The sequence below is a fragment of the Melanostigma gelatinosum genome (genome assembly GCF_949748355.1).
Source record: "Melanostigma gelatinosum genome assembly, chromosome: 1".
Taxonomy (NCBI): Eukaryota; Metazoa; Chordata; class Actinopteri; order Perciformes; family Zoarcidae; genus Melanostigma; species Melanostigma gelatinosum.
In genome coordinates, this window is record NC_136634.1 from 31,926,735 (window position 1) to 31,943,038 (window position 16,304).

The 16,304-nt window shown below is 41.7% G+C and overlaps 1 protein-coding gene across 3 annotated transcripts; it reads right to left on the reverse strand.

The window, feature by feature from the left end:
• Positions 1 to 918: 918 nt before the first annotated feature.
• LOC306775951 (cholesteryl ester transfer protein-like) lies at positions 919 to 15,966 on the reverse strand (the record flags this gene model as incomplete). 3 transcript variants are annotated; one of them, XM_079266524.1, is made up of 17 exons in its annotated part: positions 919 to 1,059; positions 1,179 to 1,264; positions 1,703 to 1,775; positions 3,207 to 3,255; positions 3,942 to 4,009; positions 6,095 to 6,247; positions 6,345 to 6,395; positions 6,638 to 6,717; positions 11,476 to 11,575; positions 11,993 to 12,084; positions 12,239 to 12,299; positions 12,423 to 12,492; positions 12,611 to 12,698; positions 13,479 to 13,549; positions 14,914 to 15,045; positions 15,129 to 15,243; positions 15,822 to 15,966. In XM_079266524.1, 17 exons carry the CDS (start codon positions 15,964 to 15,966, stop codon positions 982 to 984), a joined length of 1,512 nt encoding a protein of 503 aa, XP_079122650.1. In that variant the 3' UTR covers positions 919 to 981. The 3 variants fall into 3 exon arrangements, with proteins under 3 accessions (XP_079122650.1, XP_079122651.1, XP_079122652.1); XM_079266525.1 differs by lacking the exon at positions 6,095 to 6,247; XM_079266526.1 differs by lacking the exons at positions 6,095 to 6,247; positions 6,345 to 6,395.
• Positions 15,967 to 16,304: the final 338 nt, after the last annotated feature.

The window sequence follows — 16,304 nt, forward strand, 5'->3', positions numbered from 1 at the left end:
CAACACCGAGATACCCCTCAAGGCACAACAGACGTCCTCCCGCCTACCTACAGGACTATAGGTAGATTATGGACTGTTAAATGTGGACAATCTCTTGGCTGCATACAATAAATATGCTCAGGGACATGGACACTAATTTGATCTGTTGTGAACTTAAAAGGTACTGATTTAGCCAAGTTTGAGAAGTTAAGTGTTTGTTAAACATTTCTATAACACAGAGTGTAAAGTACATGTTTTAAGGGATACAGTTAATACAGAGCTGCCATATTTCACATCTAACTTTTAATTTTTGTAAAAAATATATATATATATATATATAATATATATTTTGCTGGCGGATTCGCGGGCCACATAAAATGACGTGGCGGGCCAGATCCGGCCTGCGGGCCGTATGTTTGACACCCCTGCTTTAGGTGAATGCTAACATTAACGCAAACCATGGAGATGGACGCAAAATAGCCTAAATTCTCAAAAAAAGCAACCCTTGACTGCTAACACGCCCTCTCTCAACCCCCCAAAATTAAATACAAATTTCTGGTGATGTGATATACTGTATGAATATAAAACCGCTTTGTTTGCGCTATCTTTACATATAGAAAACAAACTAAATCAAATTAGTGGAATTACACATCATATAAACGTAAACACCTCCAAATGTATTACCTTTTTCCAAATGTTGTGTCACGCACTCATCATGGTCACCAGTGAGAAAATCAGTGACAGGCTTGTCTACACCTTTGTTAAATAGAGTTTAAAAAACAGCAAAGAAAGGGGTTTTATCTCAACAAATGTACATCAAAATGTTGTTACGCGTAATATCGATAATCACTTGGAAGGGTACTTTTTTCTAATATGAACAACACTTTTAAGAGAGATAATCCTTTTATTAGCCCCACAGCGGGGACATTTACAGGATTACAGCAGCATAGTAGGCAAGTCACTAAAAACAAATCTGGCCCAAATTGCTTCAGGGTTGCATCGTCACTGTAGAGTCTTCCTAAGGAACTGAGTCAGGAGGTGATGAGGGAAACCAAAATCCATCTGAATCACCACGAAGCCCTACAGCACAGAGATGGAACAGAAAATAGAGTAGCAATGTAACTACCAAGTACAATGAAGTGCAATGAATTACAATATAAAAAAGGACACTTGACAAGATGAAAAAAGAGAACACTCACATCCTGAGGAAGCACCTCTGGGTTGAAGATGTCGAATAAGTTAGCTCCCTGTTTGTCCAACAGCCTGGTTAGCTCAATCTCCAGAGCTGGAACAAAGCACCATGCAACATGTAACCATTACAGCTTCTACTTTCATATCGTGAAGCTACATTCTGATCCTGCTGTTGCTGAGCAATGCTGTTGATAATGATTGGTCATGTACTACCTATCAAAAATAAAACAATAATTACCAATTTTGCAACAGTCAACGATTGAAAATGAATACATTTGAGGAGGAACTCGGCTGCAAGGAACCATTTCTTTAAATGCACTCCTGCCGAGCTCATTTAAAAAATTGGTACAGTCATTTCTATAAAATGAATTGCAATTGCCTTAATTATAGTACTGAGTACTAAGTTCTCATATCAGTCTTTATTTTGTAAATGCTACATTGACAGTCATTTTATCGAAGACATTCTAGGAGAATGCTTTATGTTGGTGGGGTCAATAGACAGGTTTTATGTTATTATCCATATCTCTCTTACCAGACAGGACCTTGGGAATGCCTATCTTCTCCACAGCTTCTCTTATGAACTCCCCGTGATCCTCATCTAGCAGCTGGAAAAAGAAGCAGAGGTGATTCAACAAGTCCACTCAAACATAAACACACAAGTATCATTTGAACAAGTGACATGAATGAAAATGATTCAAATGGGCGGGGAAAATACTTTCTTTTGTGTTGCTGGTTATTTTTTGTTGTCAGAATAGTAATTAAATACTATAATATGCACTTTTGTTTCCAAATGGGTTAAAACGTATTTAGTAAAGTTTAGGAAAACATCACGGTCTGGCTTAAAACAACCACATAAACAAAAGTTAGGCAAGAAAAACACTTAGTTATAAAAGGTTATTGCTTGTAGCAAATGTAAATATTAATAATTAATTAATATCTAAATACCTAAAGATAATTATAACTCAAAATGAATGAATTAAGTCTAAGTATGGAGTTTTGACATGGTCTACAGCAGCTAATTATTTTATATACAAAATCATGTCATCCCATTTTTTATAAATTACATATTTATTGATCTATTAACTACACACGGATCTACTAAACAGAAAAATAAATGAATGAATGAGGATTAAAATGAATGACGTGAATATGAGATGAAAAAATTATTCAAATGAAGACCAATGAGCCATGTATGAGTAAACAGGATTATGTGACCATAGATCAAGTGACTGATGTCATTGAACATTGACCAATTAAATTGGTTCTTTGACGTTATTAGTTCAATTTTGTTCCGAAGATGAATGCACCATTCAGCAGTTGAGAGTATAAGAAGCACCAGGGAACATTGTAAAGTGTTTCATATTAGTTCTAATTTAAGTGAGATCCTACTTCAGGTCTAAATCTTCCCAATTAGTCTTCCTTCTCTGAAGTTGACCTTTGAACTGTTGTCCCGACTGTCAGAAAAAGAAGTTGTGCCAAGTGACACAAAGGAAATGGCAGATTTGTGTCGCGCAGCACTTTACCAAAAGATTAAATTGGCAGGTGGGAGGTTGCCACAGTTACTCTTTGGTATCTCCACATTTTGGATGGTGTTGGATGACACTTTGTAGTTCGTTAGGATTCTACTCTTCCATCTCTCGCTCTGGCGGGTTTGTTTGGCTTTTCCTGGTCATTATGGCATCTTTACCAGTCTCAAAATGTCTTTTCATTTTATAACCTTTTCTTTTAAAATATCTTTCTATTCATAGTTGCTGAAAGTCTGTGGCATTTTGGTGCAAGGCCGAAGTAGAAGACCAAGAGAAGGCCAGACTCACACCTGAACAGTGGCAGAGAGGACGCGTTGGCCCTAGTGGAATGTGCCCTTAGGCCCCTTTATTATCAACTTCTGAAGATTGCATCAACAATCCAGTGAGCGAGCCGCTGTAGCGACAGGGGGCTCTCTGAGGCTGACCACCGTGGGAGACAAACTGGTTTAATTGCATGAAAACCAACATGCGCCCCACATAACAGCAAAGCACGAATGGGGCAGAACTCACCTGTACCGTTTGATTTTGTGAGGACAGCTCAGCTTGTAATACAAAGACCCTAGAAAGGAAGGAGGACCACCATCACACACTCACACACACCAAGTACAGGACATGGACGAGGGATTGGAACTGATATAGTGGTGTATACATTATATATTCTGAATTGGTAAGGTTGCATTCGAGAATTTCTGTAACTTTTTAAATCATGCACTCAAACAATCTGATTAACTTAACACAGATGTGCCAGATGTGTGAAGGTGAAGGAAACAGTGTTTGAACTTCTGTTCCAAGTTCTCCACATTAACTTACTTGTGTGTACCACCAAGTGCAAATTCTATTGGGGACATTTGTGCCTTTATTCCCATTTGAACAATTATTACATCAATGACTCGAGGCTTCACCTCACCTTCGAGTGTCACATTCAGAACAACGAAAAAAACACTTATGAAATGGTTTGTTTGGAGCAAGCTGACATCTTTAGTGTGACTATCTGCCGATGTGTGAAAACAAGTTCTCTATCTACGTTTATGCAGAACAAGCAGTTTTCTGCATGATTAATGCAAAGATGGGGGGGGGGGGGGGCTGTCCAAACCAAATGATATGACTTAGACCCCTTTGGGTATGTATGCTGAATTAAATTTCAGATGGACTAAAAATAGGGATGCACATGTTGTAACCTTGGATTTGCAGGCAGGTCATTCAATGCTGATTAAGTCTTGAGCAATGTAAGAAGAAAGGTCTTACTCTGACCGGTTACCATGCAGGGAGAGTTTCTTGTCAGCATAGGAAGCTGTGATGTCAATGGCCACATCCTACACATCAAAAACAAAGAAGAATCACTCACTGGTCATATTTTCACTTTTCAACAAAGCCTTTGGCATTATTAAGCTTGAAGGCGTAGATGAGAAGTGACCTGTCATCAAGACCCACCATCATGTTCCAATTGTTTTCATATCAGCTGACTTTGAAGTGGAACAGTAAGCTGTCCGACTACTGAAATGTTGATTTTGAGTTCTGTAGACGCTGCACCTTTCAACTATTTATCCATTGATTTCAACTCATAATTTCAACTGATTTTCAATTATTTATTGTTCATTTCAATTCAATTTATTTATGTAGCCCAAAACCAAAAATGTTGCCTCTGAGGGCGAGTCGTCCAGCAGGTTGTTTTTTGAAAGTGCCTGCCCTTTTCCAAACCCTGTTTCCAATGGCGGATTCTGAGATGGTTCTTTGTAAAAACAGGTTACTTGTTCGCTACATCTTCAAAGACAAGCACTGAGCTCATCCAGATGGCGCTACGGGAGTCTCATTGTGGCTGGCTTGTACTTTCTCTGTTTATTTGTTCCTTTTTTTGCTCTCCTTTTCTGGTTAGACTCACCGGGGAGGAACTCCTAAACATCCGACAATGTGCTTTTATCCCACTTTTTACCGACCCAGAAAGTTTTACTGCGCTTTAAGACAGAGGAGCAGCCGCTATCTATGGGATTAGCAGGAGATGCAGGAAAGGGAAATGGATCGGAGCGTATGCTACATTGTAACAGCAGGGATTTTGAACAGCGCTCCCATCAATACGTCCGCTCTCTGGCAAACAAGATGCTTGAGTTTCTGCTTCTGAACAGAACAAACAGACTATTGCAGATCCGCATTCCTCTGCTTCACTGAAACCCGGCTTAGTGAGCACGTCCAAAAATCGACCCACCAAAATAACATCAAAGAACTTCTGCTGGAGCCCCGCTGGTTGCCTTCTGGGCAAACAGGCCAGTGGAAGATGCAGTCAATAATGAACGTATTATGCCCACGTACTCTTCAGAGAGACTGAGGAAGCCTTTGGCCCCTGCTGCTGTTGACTTTTTTAATGAAGAAGTCACTGACTGTGGTCTGCGGTTGATGACCAGGTTTATGGTTGTACTGAGGATCAAGATAATGCTGGTGTCCATGAATATGTTGATGTCATATACCAGTACAGTCACATTGATGTTTACACCATTTATTCAGTGCTGTTCTCTCCCATTCTTGTATTACCTTGAGATGTGTCATGTGTATGTGTCTGTATTGTCTCACCTTCCGAAATGTATGGCGGTACTCAGTTTCCCCATCGGGGGTTTGATAAAGTATCTGGTACCACACTACACGATAGAAAGTGTAAATGAAATATACATTCATTCAATGTTAAACACAGCTTATACGCGGATATGTGAGTTCTAGTGCACGAAGGTCAAAAACTCCAGGTGGGGCACTCTAGCACTCGCCTGAACAAAGTGGAAAATACTAGAACTCTGAAGGATAGCTTTTGCCCCAGTTAAATGTCACATAGTCTTACAGATAACTAGTACGAACTGCCTGCTCCATCTTAGAGATAGAAAGAGGCGCCCTAGCATATCTAGCGCCTAGCTTATCTAGTCGGCCGAACATAACAATATGCTGTTACATCAACATTTCACACACACTGACGTTCCAGAGAAGGCGGATCCCGGACGTGAGCCAGTGTGGGCGGAAATGCCCAGTGCTCAAACAGGCTGTCTGTTAGATAGAAACAGATCCGCCTCCTACTTAGTATTCAACCAATAGGCTTCCATCCGAAGAACCTATTCACGGCTCGCGCACTCTGTCTAAGCGCCTTTTAGCTTTTCATTCGCTCCTACAGAGTGAACTTTTCTAGGTCCGTGCACGTTTAACTGCTGGACATAATACTTCTGTTACAAATAAACCTTATTGCTTGAATTGAGCTAAACGCCTCGACCTAAGTCTGTTCCCCTGAGTTTTCTCCTCAACCTGAGTTTTATTCTCAACAAAAGCTCCATGGTGTAGTGAAGGAAGAATGTCTTGTGGTAGACTTTCAATCAGATGTCTGATGAATGTTCTATCAGAAGAAAGCAAGGAAGACAAAGGCAACATGCCGTCTTAAAGAAGAGTATTGGTGTTTCTTGAGTCCCACAGTCAAGCTCCCCAGAGGCCGTCCCCCAGACAGTCGTACCAGAGGTGGAGGTGTTTAGGTCGGGAACAGATGAACTCCACACTCTTAGCTGTGGAGAACCTGATTCCAGCAGACACTAAATACACAAAGGCAATATGTCTCATACGTCTCATCTGGCCTTACACAGGTGTATGTGTTTGTGTCTGCAGAGATAAACAGGTTTTCCATATTACCTCTCTAATGAATTCAGGCATTGCACTGGAGAGATTAGTCTTGAATAGTTCCTGAAATCACATTTATCAATATAATTTAAGTCCCAACAACAGATAAAACAGCCACAATTTAACATGAAACATCTGACAAGATGTCCTGCTTAGGAAAGGTGTCACAAAAGCATAAAGCATAGTTCAGGCACAAAGCATAGTTCAGGTTTGTAATCTTAGTCAAGCTCCAATCATGTCTCAGGAGTAAGTACCAATTGTATTAATAACATACCACATGCCATATTTGAAAGTGATGTACTTACAGTGAGTTCTGCTCCAGAGATGTTGAGTTGGAGATGGCTATCTTGGTGGGCAGCAGTGAACATGGGGTTCAAGACCTGGTCTGGGGTTCAACACAAGTTATAGAGCAGTAACAGACACAATTTAAAAACACCTCTAAATCACAAGGAAAGAAGATCTGGACATGGTGACTGCATCACAAAGGTGATTCCATGTGTTCACGACATATAGAAACATATTCTGTTGAAAATCAAGCGTCTACATAATTTAACCAAACTAAAAGTTTCTATCGAAACAATATCGTTGACGAAGAAGGAAGATGATGGTAATGGTGAGGTTAGGCAACTAAAAGATCAGGAAAAGATTCAGGTTACAGTTAATAAAATTGCTCAAATGAATTGCAGGTCTGTCACAGAATGTGCAGGTGAAAGGTGTAATATGAAAAAATGTTTTTATTCTGCTCTCTGCTTAGTTCTCCTTAGACGGACAGCGCCTGCTGTAACATAAACCTCCCTATTAACATAATAATAATAATAATAATAATACATTTTATTTATATAGCACTTTTCATGACACTCAAAGACACTTTACATTAAAATCATCATATATAAAAACAATACACTAAAAACAGAGTACACAATAATAGTCACACATTAAAAGCAGTTTTGAACAGGTGAGTTTTGATTTCTGATTTGAATGTGGAAAGGTCAGTGCAGTCTCGGATGTGTTTGGGGAGAGAGTTCCAGAGGGAGGGTGCATATATGGAGAAGGCTCTGTCGCCCCATGTCCGGTGCTTGGTCCTGAGCGGAAGGGACAGGAGGTTGGCATCAGAGGAGCGGAGCCGGCGGGATGGAGTGTGGTGGTGAAGCAGGTCAGTGAGGTAGGAGGGGGCCTGATTGTGGAGGGCTTTGTGAGTGAGGAGAAGGATTTTGTATTTGATCCGTTGTGGGACGGGGAGCCAGTGGAGGTTCTGGAGAACAGGGGTGATGTGGTCACGGGAGTGGGTGTGGGTGAGCAGGCGAGCAGCAGAGTTCTGGATGTACTGGAGTTTATTTAGGATTTTGGATGATGTGCCGTAAAGAATGCTGTTGCAATAGTCAATTCTGGAGGTGATGAAGGCGTGGACCAGAGTTTCAGCAGCAGATGAGGAGAGTGATGGGCGGAGACGGGCGATGTTTTTTAAGTGGAAAAAGGCAGTTCTGGTGATTTGTTTGACGTGGTGTTCAAAGGAGAGGTTGCTGTCAAACATGACTCCAAGGTTGCGGATGTGTGGGGAGGGAGACAGAGTGGAGCTGTCGATGGTGAGGCAGAAGTTGTGACTAGTTTTAGTGAGGGATTTGGGACCGATGATGATCATGTCAGATTTATCGCAGTTCAGTTTGAGGAAGTTGGTTTGCATCCATGATTTAATGTCAGTGAGGCAGTTGGTGAGAGTGGAGTGAGTAGCAGTGGTGATGGCTTTTGTGGAGATGTAGAGTTGAACATCATCGGCGTAACAGTGAAAGTGAAGTCCATGTTGACATATGATGTTACCAAGAGGGAGCAAGTAGAGGATGAACAGAAGAGGACCAAGCACCGAACCCTGGGGGACGCCTTGAGACAGAGGAGCAGTGGAGGAGGTACAGTTGTTGATACTGATGAACTGTTGTCTGTTTGTGAGATATGATTTAATCCAGGAGAGAGCAGATCCATATGACCTATGTGAACATAAACATTCACATAGGTCTAACATAAACCTCACCATCAACATAAACATTCACATAGGTCTAACATAAACCTCACCATCAACATAAACATTCACATAGGTCTAACATAAACCTCACCATCAACATAAACATTCACATAGGTCTAACATAAAACTCCACATAAACATATACATTCACATAGGTCAAAGAGCACAGGAGGAGACATTTGCAGGCCATATATGGCCTCGACATAGAACCAGGCCTACTTTTGCTGTTGCAGAGAATATACCAGACATTGCACAGTTTACACAAATGTCTGACTCCCATCATTCTTCCCCTTGCCTGTTTCAGCTGTTTTCTCTTGTCTGTGGTTATAAAGGTAGCATGCATGAAGATGAGTTTAGGGTACTCCTCACAAGACTCTGCGATACGTGTCTGTTGAGGACTGCTCTCTCATTTGCTTGCAAGCAAATAAATTGACTATTACTATTATTCCACTGCTATGCTGATGACACTCAAATCTATCTCAGTACCACTCCATCCTCCCAGTTCCCCCCTCAGTCCCTTGTCAACTGTCTGCATGAAATAAAAACCTGGATGTCATCAAATCTTCTCAAACTCAACACCAAGAAGACAGAGCTCATGGTTGTGGCACCCAAGGCGCTGCTCCGGAAGGTGGGTGACTTCATCCTCGAGGTTGACGGCTGCTCCATCTCCCCATCTCCTGAAGTCCGCAACCTGGGTGTCATCCTGGACTCCACCCTTTCCTTCAAGTCCCACATCAAGTCCGTCACCAAAACTGCCTTTTTTCATCTCCGGAACATTGCCAGACTCCGACCGTCACTCTCGGAGTCTGTTGCTGAAACCCTGGTCCATGCATTTATCACCTCCCGCTTGGACTACTGCAATGGTGTCCTGTTCGGGGTACCCAACAAAACCCTGGACAGGCTCCAGTACGTACAAAACTCTGCCGCCAGGGTTCTCACGCACACAAAGCCCTGGCAGCACATCACCCCCACCCTCATCAACCTCCACTGGCTCCCGGCCAAGTCCCGCATCTCATACAAGATCCTCCTCCTCACCTACAAGTCCCTCCATGCCCATGCCCCCCAGTACCTATCGGACCTCCTCCGCCCACATGCCCCTCCCCGGAACCTGCGGTCTTCAGACTCTGGCCTGCTTGCCACCACCCGCACCAAACTGCGAACCTTCGGGGACAGAGCTTTCAGTGTGGCAGCCCCCACCCTCTGGAACGCTCTCCCTGCGGTGATCCGCAACATTTCCACTCTGGACGCCTTCAAAAGGGCCCTCAAGTCCCATCTGTTTGCTAAGGCTTTCGGCCCCTAGTTTACTTGTTCTGTTTTTCTGACTGTTTGTCTAAACTGTTTTTGTCTAACTGTTACTCTTGTAAAGCGGCCTTGGGTCCCCCGAAAGGCGCTATATAAATTAAAGTTATTATTATTATTATTATTATTACAACTTTGATCGTTCATCCAGACTCTGTTTCATTTGACATTGATAAGAAACACTTTACACTCTTCTCCCGACTATTCATAGAGATATTCCACAACAAAGGTCAGGGCCTCCCCGACCCTGCCCTCATCTTCCACCTTGCTGCTTGAAGCAGTAACGGCTGGTCAATAGAGGGCCATGGGGCATGGCCCCACCATGAGCCACACAAAAAAGGAAAAAAATAAAATAATTATAATAATCATAAATTATACAAATTGTCAATATTTGTGTTTTTGAACTATGGAATGTACCCAGTAATGTGTGTAAAATATGATATCTGCGCAAAATATATGCTTTTCCTGCTCGTGCTCTTCGCCTGTGTGCTCTCTGCTCGTGCTCTCTGTCTGTGTGCACGACACTCTGAGAACGCGCAGCTCGGGGGCCTAATCGTTTTGGCCCAAAAGAGACGGGTCTATGAAGCAGTTTAGCCAATTGCTGATTCAAGATATAAATGAGTGACATACAATTTAGCCAATCAGCGCCCTCAAATAGATTCAGCTTGGGGCCAGAACGATCAGGCCCCCCTCGCTGCGTGTTCTCGTCAGGAGAAGTCTCTACAGGCGAGCGCCAGCGCGAGCACTACTCCTCCAAGACCCGTTTGAGAGGAGAACTTTGGTGGAGATTCTGCAGCCAAAGAGCTGATATCAGATCAGCCTGACCTCACAATCAGACAGCAGACTCGCGGTAAAGAGAAGCAGTACATGCGAAGCTTCTCTACTGTACACCAGACAGGTTAGCTAGCTGGATGATGTCATGCTAATAATTTATTTAGCTTTTTTAAACAACGGGGACGGATCCAGCACGGACAGTTACGGGAGTGAGGGATGAGGAGGTAAGGAAACATGAGAACACCAGGGTAGGGAGTGAGGGATGAGGAGGTAAGGAAACATGAGAACACCAGGACACACATGGAGAACTCTGTCAAGCTACATATTATGCAAAGTGAACATCTTTTCTTCTACATAGTTGTCCTCAGTCTCATCTGCTTAACTTGGTCATGGAGGCATCAACATGTAATAGAGATGTTAAATTAACAGTGAAAACTCATCATAGCTTAATTTAACATCAGTATTCATAATTATACTTCATGTTTACTTCTCCTGATCTTTAGCTCCTATAACAAGGTCCATAGGGGCATCTCAATGAATAAACATGTTATATTATATTATATAAGTGTTATTTACTGATTGTTTTCGTGTTGGAATACATGTTAAATATTTAACTGCCAAGTAATAATGCGTGTTTTACATTTACATTTTTTTTTGCATTAAATCATACTGGGATGTTTGCTGAAATTGATAGGATGGCCCTACCTAGAACATTTTCCACCAGCCGCCACTGGCTTGAAGGTTACACTTCTTCCTGCACTGGCACTGAAGGTCGGCATTGAGCATAAATACTCTTGACTACACGGATACCATATCTAAATACAAATATCAATGCAAAGAATTATTTTGATGCAATTGATTCCATTGTAAAGAAATGTCATGACCAACAGTTTTTCATTGTTATTAACATCAAATCTAGAACTTGAATCCTTAAATAAACCAGAGCATTGAGACTTGACACATCGTTGGATACTTATAATGTGTCTTTTCGTTCTAATGTACCTCTACTTCCAAAACTCAAAGGACAATGTAATGCCTGTAATGCCATCTGCTGACCTGAGACCCAAAAGTAGAGCATCCTGTTTTCAGTCAGCTGCCTGGGGTGGAATACAGAGTCATTGATGACAGCGGAAGCGTTGTTGTAGTTGGTCAGCCCCTGTAAGATTTATGAAAAAAAAATGAAAAAGCCAAGGGATGAACAGAAAGCCAACTATATGAACTCTTACACCGAAAAGAAAGATCGACATGTACACTTCAATACGAACCGTAGAACTCTGAACACTACTGCTATGCAGGTATGATAGGGAGGGGATACAATGAATAGAAATGATTGGGGTGGGCAGAGGACTGACCAACAGTTGGAGTTCCATTGGATATGATGTACTACAGTCCAGTCTCCCCTAAACAATCGTATCAGCAATGTTTGACAAAGTTGACCATTTCTCCTTTTTTGCCTGTCTTAATGTCTTAAAGTCTTAACAGTACTTTTATTTGACTTTTCTTGTCTGATGATTTCAAGACAATCGCTATGAGATATGTTTGTGCATTTTATTTTTATACAGCTATTATTTACCTTGTGGTACGATTCTATGTAGTTAGCATTGATGACAGGAGCAGCAGTTCCACCAATGTCCACACTGATGCCTCCATAACTGAGGAACTGACCTGTAAGTGCACACGCACGCACACACACACACACACACACACACACACACACACACACACACACACACACACACAGTAATATTAAGAGACATCCCAGATAAAGAAAATATTTGTACGAATCAGACCAGTATTTATTTAAGTTATGGATTCACACCTGCTGTGTCCTGTATGAAGTCAGCCAGTATGTTTGCCACCTTGTTGATCTCCTTACAAATCTGCATTTGAGAACAGACGAATCACTGCTACAGTATAACCTGTATGGTTATAACCTGTTATAACCTGTATGGTTGATGCTAATCAGCATGTCCTCTCCTGTAGTTCTGTTCTCTCGCCCTCACCTGTCCCTTGATGGCCAGTTTTACAGTAAAGGTAATGAAGTCGGTGAAGACCTTCCTCAGCCAGTTTGGTCTGACCAGAAATAGCAAACACACAGCATGGTCACATACTAATATAGCAAACACACAGCATGGTCACATATTATTGTTGTGCTGTTGACAGCCCATCAGGGGTCTGTTTCATAACTTACTCTTTGTCACCCTGCAGATGCAGATGGAGCTTGTGAAGATGAAGATAACAGTCGGATGTGTCTGCTGCTACCTTACCGTCTCTGCAGTCTGAGAGGAGACAAACAGAAATAACAGAGCAGATGGGAGAACATATCCGCTGAGGATAAAGACAGTTGGTTGATATAAGTACTTGAAGTAGAACAACAATGTTCCAGTATACTGAGGCAGCAGCTGCCTACCTTCTAAAAAAGTAACGTGGCGAAGTATTTTGGATTCTACACCACAGCTTTGGATGAAGCATCATGGATAAACATAAGGCAGTTTGCTGAAATAAAACATGCCTCTCCCTGACAGTAACGATGACAACTAATCTGAAGTCATCACTTCCTTCTCACACAGACTCGTCCCCCACCTATTGCACATCTTCAGGGGGTGATTGGAGGAAAGTATTCCGCATAGAGTCCAGCAGAGGGCTCAGTCTGTGCTAACAGAACTAGGGTTAGCTTCTAGTGTCTCACTCAGTACGGAGGCTGGGGTCAAATAAATAAATGAAACTACGTCCCTGTTCCAGTTTAGTTCAGATATTAAGCAACACGTGTTGCGTTAGAGTTCATTTACATGAAGTACGTGTAGGTTCTCATTGGTGACTGTATCTTACTGAATCCATGTCAATGCAAACATCTTGCCACTGTTAACCTTTTGGCTTTGTGAAGAGTTTTGCCAAAGGTACACCTGGGTCAGCCAGGAGTTAATGGTGTGCACTAGCAAGTATGAGGACTCATGTTAACAAAAATGAGAAATGACTGCTGGTCCAACTCAAGCACTGTTTTTAGTGCCTTTCTATCGCGCCTCAATCCATGAACACGGACACAATAATAAGGTACTCACAAAGTTTGGGGTTGATTCCGAGGTCAATCTGAGATTCAATTTCAAAGTCAATTGAATGTGCAACGTTGACACTAGATGAAAAGAAATACAAATTGCAAATGAATACAAATCAATTTACTGGGAAAATGTTGAAAGAGCAACAATCAAAACGTTGAGCTCAATCAACAGGAACAGGAGAGGTGTAACAGTGTCATCAGTGGGACATGCAGTGGACACAACACCAACGACCTCTTACACTTTAGCACCAACGGAATTTCTTGTAAAATGCAACTTGCAACGTTAGTCCAAAATTTGAGAATATGATCCGAACCCCTGTTCTGTAAGGCAATTGCAGAATATCCAGAAATACTAAAGCTTCATTTAAAACTAGCACAAATAGAGAACAATCATTAAGTCCGAACAATAGCTGAATAATGTTTCAGACTCTATTGCTCCTCTAAAGAAGAAGATAGTAAAACAAAGGATTCGCTCCATGGTATAACCTCAGTCCCTCCATAAAACAACATGCATGCTTCAAAAAAACTGAAAGATTGGTGGAAAATTTATAAAATCAATAAATTCAAAATGACATCTTGTAAATACAAACCAATATGGCACAACCTTGTTTACTCAACAACACAGCATTCTCCCTCACCACAAGGAAACGAAGAGGCAGCACATGTTCCACAATAACTGCTTCATCACTTTCCAGGATCATGTCCAGAAATACCATTTAGGGCAATAACAACAATAACAAGGCTTTCATAGCTTCACTCATATCCCATCCTCAAATCACAAATGACTCCTACAGACAACAACTTACAAGTTGCCCCACTAGTTGAAGGAACAAATCAAATAGCCAGCCATAAAAAATGTTTCTTTCCTTTGTAGTAGTGCGATGAAATAGCATAGAGAGGCATGCATACAGACAATAACATAAAGCATTTACAGTGATTGTGATAATATGACCAGAGTCCGGGAGTCCAGATGGAATTAGATCACGTATGTGTGCATGTTTGGAAGTTTGTATGAGAGGCAATGATATCCACGTTGAGTGATTCTGGACAGGTTGGTATTTGTAGTGTGGAGTATCCTAATAATAATAATACAAAATATTTGGTATCAGACAATCACATCGGTTTCTTTGTCACACTGAAACCTGGCTGTGTCTTATCATTTGAAAGTCTTTCACAACCGACCTGGAAAACATTACAGCTAGTTCCGTTTGTTATCGTGTAGTTCTTATTTTTCCTTAATTGAATATTCATGTGGACCTTAAATGGCATTAATAGTTAGTCAAGTCATATTATAACACCGTGCCACAGTATATACCTTGTCTGATATCATTTTTTGTGATTATTTCGTACTATTTTTGTTTTTCTCAGACAATCACAGGATTTTGAATGTGAATGTGAACATATGAATTGTTGCTGATCACACACTAACTCAGACTCACAGCCAGCTGCCGTATCCGTACTGGATGGTCCCTCTGAAGACCGCAGACACGTTGCCTATTTCCAAGGCGATGCCTTCACCTGGATGCAGTTCAAATGCACTCCGACCGATTGACAGGTTGTGAATCTCCAAACTGGGTGGATGGATAGATAATCATTACATGACTTAAGGACATTTTGTTCCTGTCTATGTGTGAGATTGTGTGTGTCGACTTACTTGTCCAGACCGTATATGACTCTGCCTATAAAGACCAGAGACTTCTCTCCCTTCACACTTGGGTATCTGGCATGTTGGAACGCTGCCTCAATCACTTTAGTAGTTTTCTCATTCACTGCCAGAAGCACACAACCACGACATAGAAGCACACAACCACGACATGGTCAGAAACACTTCAGGACAGGTACACGGCAGACAGCTGGGGAAACACACAGCTGAGCAGCTGGGTATTCATACGCATGTCAAAATACAAAGAGGAAGTCAGAATGTAATAACAGAAACAAGAGAATAGAAAAATAGTTTGTAGTGTGTATCGTGCACCCTTTAAGCTACCTTAATAATTGAACAATGTGTATGCTACAAACACGCTAGTCTGGCCGTCTTCTACACTGTACTTTAGTGTTTGAGGCTGAGCCTGGCTAACAGTTAGAGGGACATGTTTGATTTTCTCTTAGAAGAATGAAAGATCTCTCACAACTTATTTTTCGGTTTTGATACATTATTTTCAGAACAAGCGTCAGTGATTGTAGGAAATGTGGTTTTGATTTTGAAAATCACAAACATTACCACTAGCTTGAAATATTTTAAGAACTCATCGCAGCAGTGCAGGTTGTTTAACTAAAGGATGAAGTGTTACATTGATTAAATAGAAGAAAGTACATCTTTGGAGGTGAACACCAAAGTCCCACTCACACACAACAGCTGCAGGGTAGGTAAGGCGACACACAGCTCCAGTGAATCTGTAGGCTGAAGCGGGGTCCTGCAGGCAGGCGTGGGACGCCCCAAAAACAGAGAGGAACAGCAGCAGCAGCAGCGGTGGGAAAACATCCCGAGGCATTGTGCAACTGGATAGTTGACCTCTGTGAGAGTTTGAGGTTTTTAACCCTGTGTGCATGTTACGGTTCACTTTATGTTTGTGAGTTCTTCTGAGTCGTATCTCATCTAATCTCACCTCAGTTCCAGAGTCCTCACAATTCTTCTTTTTGGTCCCTTTTAGACACCAACTCCCAGACGCTGTGGCTGCTCTGCTCTCGCACATTTGTGTCTGATTTTCAAAATGTCAGCCAGCCTTTTTTGACTTTCCTTGGTCTTTGCTGAGAGGACACTACAGTCCACTGACCTTGTTCAGGGAGGGCTCTACGTACTGCAACTATCTCGTGGAAACCTTGTGCTTCA